Genomic DNA, 8,584 nt, shown 5'->3' with positions numbered 1-8,584 from the left:
CCCTAAAAGTTTAAAAATCTGGCATCTCTTCCCCTCCTCTTCACAATTACAGCGCTGCTTTGCGTGGGTACAGCACGTAAAAAAATCCCATTAAAGTCTGTTGAAATGTGAAACATGTTTTCCAAATTCCAGGTGTGTAAGTACCTCTGCAAGGTACTGTGTATATTGGTATGTATAACTGAGCAGCTGCTGTTGCACACCTTATGCCTTTTATTTTGAAGCAAAAAAATGAAAAAAAAAATCATGCAATGAATGATACAGCTGTATTTGTTTATTAACAAGTAAAGAATTTCAATACAAAATGTTATTTTAAACATTGCGAGATTTTATACTCAATGTAATGACAGTCAGTCAAATCAGAAATCCGTGTTACAGAGCCATATAACAGGAAAGACATAGCGTAAACAGGGTTTCTTGAAAGGCACTTTTTACATAGTGAAATTGTCACTAAATAACTACAAGCTGTACTTCATGTCTAACGTTTGATTTACGTTTCAACTTAACATTTTGTACTGTAAAGACATGGACTATGGCTGCAAATGTAATGCTATAATAAAAAAAAAACATTATTCTGCTAACTTCATATGGTTTCGTGTTATTTTTCATTCATGAAACAAAAAGCGGTGTTTGTTGATGCTTGGAATCAAACAGCATGTGCATAAAGAACTTGGTGTCAAATAAACTCTGCGGTCTACACTGCCCCCTAGTGTCCGTTTCGGTGAAAAGTGACGTTTGACCAGAGCAACTGGGGGAGATTGAAGCCCTCCAGTTTTGTCCAACCTGCCTTCATAAATATTCTTAACATGTTGTTAAACAGGCACTGAAAGTGGTATTTCCCCTTAATTAGATTGGATCATCATTCATATTAAAGTACATTCTTTAACACCTTTTTTCAGAGTGAGCCAATTCTCTCATGTAAAACACTGGAATGAGCTATGAAGAGCTTGGATGCTTGACTCCTCCACTTTTTGGTGCTCTTCAAATACTTTTTTGTGCTGATGTTTGTGTGTATTCACATGTTTTTGTCTATTGGGAGGCATCCCACGCTGTTGATGGAAACAAAGAGACTAAGCGTTACCAGAGCTCGCAATGTGTTTAAGCTGTGAATGACAGGCAATATTTAAAACATTAAGAGCAGTATCATCCATGTGAACAGACTTTGATGCCTAAAGTTGAAATGTGATGCCATAAGAAAAGACTCTGCAACGTCCATATTATATCTGTCTGCTTCACAGGCCTAAGTGTTTCACATATTCCATGTAGGCTTGGAAAATTATTATTATTTTCCTTTGCCAAATAAATCAATACATATGACATCAATTGATGTCTTATATACCTAAAGCATCCACCCACAAACACTTCAATACCAGTTTAGTCACATTTTTGGGGATATTTGCTCCCAGCAACTAGTTTATGCACAATTTGGAGGTGTATGCACTTCTCCATAACTGGCAACCCTATTCCTTGGGTAACATACCGATCTCCTTGTGCTTTTGCTTTTTTTTGTGTAATATAAAAAGATGCTATTATCTTTACAAGATGCATAAAACATAAGTCAACTAGTACATATTTTTCTGCCAACCAGCAGCCCTCATGACATTCTGTACAAATATAAGACAATATGACGTCTGCGTATCAGGTATTAGCACCGTTGCTGAAATCAGTGGTACAACATAAAATATGTGCACACATCCACTCACATAACAAAATCACATATAATGAGACAGTCGCAGGTGCGAGGAAATGAAAGAGGAAAGGGCCTCATCAGGGAACAAGGAGGTCTGAGGAACTGGACTTCCTCCTGAGTCTGAAACAATCATCGTGAGCTCAGCTGTTCTACAGCTGAAAGAGATTGTTCTATGGGTCGGCTTTTTCTGCCAAAAACAACCCTATGTTCATAATCCGTTGTTTTTTTATGGTTTATATGAGAGAAATATATTTTTCAAAAAAATAAACTTGAGTCAAAATCACATATTTCTGTACTGGGCAGTTACATTTTTGTTTTTTAGTCGGAGAATCTCTGCATATCGCTGTCTCTGCGAGCCCCACAGTTGTCTAAGAAGCGGTCACAAGGGAACTCAATCAGGTCTCCTTCCTCCAGCGGAGCAAGCCGAGCTGGTCGGCTACTCTGGTAGCTGGTGAAGTCCGTGGACACCGAGGTTGCTGCCACTGTCGGACGGAACGTTCTCCTTGTGGAGTACATGTGGCGCACGTGAACGGCAGACTTCCTCCTCTTCAGCCTCCTCCTGAGGCTCCGCCCCAGCCAGACGCCGCTGATGACCAGCAGCAGTAAAGCGTTCCCTACCAGTGTTGCCACTGTAACCAACTGGAGGTCAGAGGTTAGTGGAGTGCTGCCGTGACGGCTGGGCCCCTCGGAGAGGGTGACCAGTCCTGCACAGTGGTCTCGGGGTGCCACCTGGCACACGGATCCACCCACTACTCCTTCCACACAAACGACATAGGTCACCCCTGAGGTGAGTTCGCGAAGGGTGATGGAGCGAGAGTCTCTTTTGGCGTAGACGTAGCGAGGGAAACGGTCTGGGGTGCCAAACCGGTCAAACAGAATCCGATAGTGGACATCGTGTAGCCCCGGTCTCGGTCCTGGTGTGTAGCGATGATGGTCCCTGCTCGTCCAGTAGACAGTGGCAGTGCTGGATGTCACCTGATCAACTGAGACATTGGTGATAAAATGCCGATTGAACACACAAGGATCTACGATAACAGGCAGTGGTTTGTCTTGATCCGACCTCAGGAGATCAAACTTCTCCCCTGGCTGGACAGGCGAGCCGGTACTGAGCGACGTGTTTGTTGGATGGGTTGGTTTTGATGTGGTTGACGGATGCGTTTTAGGGATAACATTTGAGCGGTGCCTTTGTTTGCCACGTTTACCAGCTGCCCCTTTAGCAGACAGTGACTCTTTCTTGGTTTTCTTGCCATTCGGAATAGAAGTGTCTGCCGCCTTCAGGCCCCCTTGATCTCCTTGGATTCCCACCTCTTCCTGGCCACCTCTTTTTCTTTTCTCCCCTTCCCTCTTCACCACTATCTCACCCCTGTTAAAGTGTCTCAAGCCTTCTCTCCCTCCCAATTCTGTTTTATTTCTTTCATGTAGCTTCATCTGATCTTCTTCCCATTTCAACTCTCCATCTACTTCCGCTCCTTCTTTTCTATCCAGTTTCTTGAGTAGGCCCCCTCCCCGACTCTCCCCAGGCCCGGCTCCACTCTTGCAGGAATGGTTCCAGTTCCCAAGGGGCTGCAGCTGGGAGATGTTCACATAGTCCAGATATTTCCCCCTCAGAGTTTCAGGGTAACGGCATTGCACAAACACAGTCAGCAGCCTGCGCTGGGAATGAGCAGCGGTCATCCAATTCTTCAAGCCCTCAAGGCGACAGTCGCAGGTCCAGTTGTTGCCGTTGAGATCGACGTCCTGAAGGACGTTGTTGAAGGCAAAAATCTCCCCTGGCAGTCTGGTGAGAAAGTTGTTCTTCAACCTAAGCACCTTTAAGTATCGGAGTCTGGAAAAGGCCAAGGGATCCACGCTGGCGATCAGGTTGCGACTGAAGTCCAGCACCTCGATGCTCTCCAAAGGTTCGAGCCATCCGGCGTCGATTTTCTCCAACTCGTTGCCATCGATCAGAAACTCCCTGAGGCTTGACAGTCCCCTCAGACCGTCTCTGTCCATGGAAGAAATCCTGTTGTTGCTCAGGGAAAGCTTCGAGAGCTTCTTCAGGTTTTGAAAGAGGTGGTTTCCGATGTGGCGGATTTCATTTTCAGACAGCAGCAAAGTGGTCAGAGCTCTCAGGTGAGAGAAAGTGAGAACATTTGTCAGAGCTGACTGTTTGTTGTGGGCCAGGTTTAGATAGCGCAGGTTGGTCAGTTTGGAGAAAGCGTTTCTGTGGACGTGTTGCACTTTGTTGTGTTCCAGGTGAAGATACTGGAGGTTGGTCAAGCTTTTAAACACAGAGTCCTGCAAAACCTCTAGCGAGTTACCATCCAGACGCAGTTTTACAAGATTATCCAAGTTCAAAAAGTTCTCCGGTGTGATTCGCTTAATCTCATTGTTATTCCCATAGAACGTAGAAAGTTTTTTCAGGGGTTGCAAACTTCCAGCAGGTAAAGCTGTTAAAAGGTTATGCCCCAAGTAAAGCTCCTCCAGTCTCGACAGTTTCTCGAATGCTTCAGGGTGAATACTGTTATTTGATTATACTGTAAATTCAGCCTTACGAGCTTACAGTACCGTTCAAAATCGGAAGCCGATATGTTCGTGATGAAGTTACCCCCGAGGCTGAAGATCAGCGCTTCATCTGACGTGTGCGCGGCTGCTTTGGGCACTGCGCGCAAGCCGCGGTTGGCGCACACGAGGTGCCTCGAATGCGCGCAGTCGCAGCCTTCCGGACAAAAATCCAACACCGGTGAGGGAGATGAAAACCCACCGAGCGACAGCAGGAAAATGCATATTCCCACCAGGGAACCGATGGTATCCATTTCCACATGCGTTGTTCAGTTGCAGGCGCCCCTCTCCTCTGTCATGCTGCAGAGCTACCCCTCCATAACTCACGCCGCGGTCTAAAAAATGATGCACAGCCCAGGAGCATTGCTGCATCCGCAACGGTTCAATTAGTCCAATGCGCTCTGGTGAGGCTCGCCTCCCGAATGCATCCTCCATCCCCCCAAGTGGTCATCTGCTGCGAATTACAGAACACACACATACGCACACACACTCTCTCTGAAGAAGTCCCTCCCTCCGCAACTCTGCGACCCTGCCAGAGCCAGATGTGCACGCTTCATCTTTACGCACAGGATTCAGGACCCTGCGCGCGTCGCCGAAAGAGCGGAAGAGCCTTTGACCGAGTTTTGAGCGCGCCCCCGCATCCACCAAGGGGTGATCTGAGATGTGGATCAGAATCCTGGTGCGGACGCTGGAGGATTTCCCTCCTACGGAACCCCACCACATTAAAGATAAACTGGCCCCTTCTTGGTAAAATACTTAAACAAGCTGCATCAGTTGAGCGTAATGCGTCCCCCCCACCCATCCTCACTCAGCCCAGCAATGGCAGTGCATACAAAGCATTCTATAAGCATCTACTCATTTAGTCTATGTACTCTGTACATTAGGATAACTATCATCCTGAAGTCTGCAATGTCATTTACCTTCTCACATTAAAACTGTTGTCTGTTTGTTGCCGGGCACCATAGAGAGGACAGATGGTTCACATTTGTGATGAAGCATTAAGAAGGGCGTGTTAGACTGCTGGAAAGACTTGCCAAATGTAAATTAGAGAGAGAGGAAGGGAGGGAGAGAGCCTAAATACAGTCTGAGGGGGGGCGGATGAATGTTTAGTCCATAATTTTACAAACAGAGGATTGATTAGACCTACCTGTGCATGCGTTTTCTGCACCAGATTGTTGCAGTTTTACGAGAGCACGACCATCAGCACCTTGGAAAAAAAGTACGCTGGCCCCTCGAACTCTTCACATTTTTTTCGCAACCAAAAACTTCAATGTGTATTGGAACTTTTTGTGATAGACTAATGCAGAGTAGTGCAAGCCAAGTAATTTGTGGTTTTCCACGTGGAGTTCTTGCCTCCCAAAAAAAAAAATCTGAAAGAGTGGCATGCATGCATGTTCAGCACCATTTAATCTAACACCCCAGAATAAAATCCAGTTTCATAATTTTCCCTCAGAAGTTACCTAATTGCTGATGAATCCCACCTTTCAACCTGAGTATAAGTGGCTCCAGCAGGCTTCAGAGGTTGGTTAGAGAATATTTGTGAAGAAAAACAGCCCCATGATATCAGGAACCAACACAGAGATGTCCACACATGGACAAAAATAAAGTTGTGGAACAATTTAGGTTTTAATCTGCAGTAGACTGACCAAGATGATTCAGATCTTCCATGAAAGATGGCATGATAAAAACAAAACAAAAAACTAATTAGTTAGGCAAAATGGGAGCGAATAAATAATTTCTGACTATTGATGTATTAGTCTGCTGGAAGCAAAATGAGATCAAAGCTGCACTAACCCCTAATTAAATCCACTCTATATAAAAACAGGCTGATATATGTTCTTGTAAATGGGATAAGACTAAGTCAATAGAAAGTAAAAATTATTTAAAGTGTGTTTATTCACAATAATTCAGCTCATATTTATGAACATTAGTGTGAAAAATGACGTTCTGGTTAAAGCTGTCTTCACATTTTCTTGTCTAACCGTGTCTGTTTGCATATCTAAAAACACATTTTACACAGATTAAAAAAAATCTTGAAAAAAGGCACTTTTTCTATAACATCAAGTCCAATATCTGAAATTCAATGCTCTCTACACAGTGGGTGTGCAGCCAAATCAAGAAATAATTTGCTCTTAGAGCCACTCCACGCATTCCACCATGACAAGCTGGCTGAATCTTCTGCAGTGCAGACAGAGTGTCTGCATATTGTAAAATGAGATTAAGTAACATTATCATTGGTTCATTCATCATTAAGAGATCCTTGTATAAATTCTGTCACAGTAGTTGATATGTGCGGTGTAAGCTATGTGGCATGTGAGTTGCGATGCTAATGTCACATGTCCAAACAATCCTTGGCAGCCTGAGTTTGGGGAAGATACCTTTATGCATCCTTGGGCGCTTCACCTATTAAAGCTTTAACATGAATTGAACAGCAAAGTATGCTGCATATTGAACATATGTATAGTATGATCATATGTGTAAATTGTAAAATGTGTTGATAAAATTGGACTTTGTGTAAATTGGAGGTATTTAATTGATGGTATAATGTTTTTGTTATTCCATGATAACTTTTTGTTACTAATCAAGCTATTTAAATGCTGTTATTATTTATTTATTGGAATCTTTCATCTTTATGTTGTTATTTATTATTTTTGCCTATCTGGACACAATGCTTCATTCATCAATCAGTACACACGCATTCTTTAACTTAAACGTTTGCTTTCGCGATCCTTTGTTTGCACGGTAATCGCTGTGAACCCGAGAACCTAATGCGCTCGGGCGCTTTCTACAACCAAACAAAAATTGTTCAAATATATGCGACAAGACATTTCCACATGGTCCTTTTTTTTTTTTTTTTTTTTTCAATAAGCTTTATTAGAAAATGCTTTATAATACAGAGAGGAGTACAATTTCCTATAAACAATTGCCATGGGTTTGATTAAAATAAATTAATTAATAAAAACTAACTGAATAAAGTAAAAATAGCAATAAATAATAAGCAATAAGCATGTAAAGGGATTACATAAAAACTTTAAATTTAGAGCATAAAGATAAGGTTTTAACAGCCTTTTTGTTATTGGAGGAGGACAAATTTAGAGCATAAAGATAAGGTTTTAACAGCCTTTTTGTTATTGGAGGAGGACAATGTAGAAAAATAAGTTGTTGCTTCCTTTAAAAAAGAGATACATGAGGGTTTAGTCATAATAATTTTACATTTGTGAATATAAAATTTGGCCAACAGTAGCAAAAGATTACACAAGAAGAAATGGTCAGAAAGTTCCTTTTCATATGTTGTGATTCCCAATAAGACATCTTTAAAATAAAGTTCAAATTGATCAAAAATATTGTCCAGAATGAAGCGACAAATTCCTTGCCAAAAACGCCTGGTGTGTTCACAAGACCAAAACAGGCGAGAGACAGACTCTGAGTAAATGTTGCAGAAAGTACAAGCGGTATCGATGTCCTTTTTATATTTAACCAAAAATGACTTTACTGGATAACAGCGGTGAATGATTTTAAAGGAAACCTCTTTAACCTTATTTACTAGTAAATATTTATTGGGTAAAGACCATGTTTTGTTCCAGCATACCTCTGAGGCCAGACCAGACCAGATTGAAATTACGTAGGGAACTGAGATGCAGTTACCACACGGTCCTTCAAGCAACATTCGCATACAAGTGATGCAACTCTTTCCAAGCTGATCTGTTTGGGGCGACTGTTGCTGCTCCTTGCATTCCCAGCCTGTGTTGGAAGCATTTTGCGGCCGGCAGTATTCCCATGCATAGCTTCTGCTACACATCATCAGACATTATATAGCTGTGAGTGTCTGTGAGAAAAAGAAACAGAAGCCCGAGGGGGAAGCCCCTCTACTCCAGGGGGTCATTTCCTGTCTGACCGTATCTCTGTTGTACTGCCCTCTCTCTCTCTCTCTCTCTCTCTCTCTCTCTCTCTCTCTCTCTCTCTCTCTCTCTCTCTCTCTCTCTCTCTCTCATCCCCCCCTCCACACACACACACACACCCTGTGAGTGTCTCTGTCAGGTCCATTTTAGCCTCGCCCCCTTAGGGAAACACACACATTGAGAAAGCAGTCAGCGAGCTGGCCCCAGACTCGGCAGGTCTGGTCCATTTGTTTCATGGAAGTTACCTGGATTGTTCCCAGAGTTTAGACGAACAAACACAGGTTTGAAAATTACTCGAACTGTTTAGCATATATAAGGGAACGGCAAAGCGTGATCCATTATTAAAGTAGCTCATTCTGTAAATAAGTGGGGGGGGAAGAAGGAAGAGCAGTACCAGACTGATCCAGACGGCAGATTGCTGTCAGAGCTGACCCAGATTCACAAACACCCTGGAAAA

The 8,584-nt window shown here is 43.0% G+C and overlaps 1 protein-coding gene across 1 annotated transcript; it reads right to left on the bottom strand.

The window, feature by feature from the left end:
- Positions 1 to 413: 413 nt before the first annotated feature.
- Positions 414 to 4,872, bottom strand: tril (TLR4 interactor with leucine-rich repeats). The gene is given in 2 exon segments (XM_012874213.3): positions 414 to 4,191; positions 4,194 to 4,872. Coding segments are annotated over 2 exon segments (2,475 nt in total). The 5' UTR covers positions 4,483 to 4,872; the 3' UTR covers positions 414 to 2,005.
- Positions 4,873 to 8,584: the final 3,712 nt, after the last annotated feature.

This window comes from Fundulus heteroclitus, chromosome 13 (assembly GCF_011125445.2).
Source record: "Fundulus heteroclitus isolate FHET01 chromosome 13, MU-UCD_Fhet_4.1, whole genome shotgun sequence".
Taxonomy (NCBI): Eukaryota; Metazoa; Chordata; class Actinopteri; order Cyprinodontiformes; family Fundulidae; genus Fundulus; species Fundulus heteroclitus.
The sequence above is the reverse complement of the archived record's forward strand: the minus strand, read 5'-3'. Positions and strand labels throughout refer to the sequence as shown.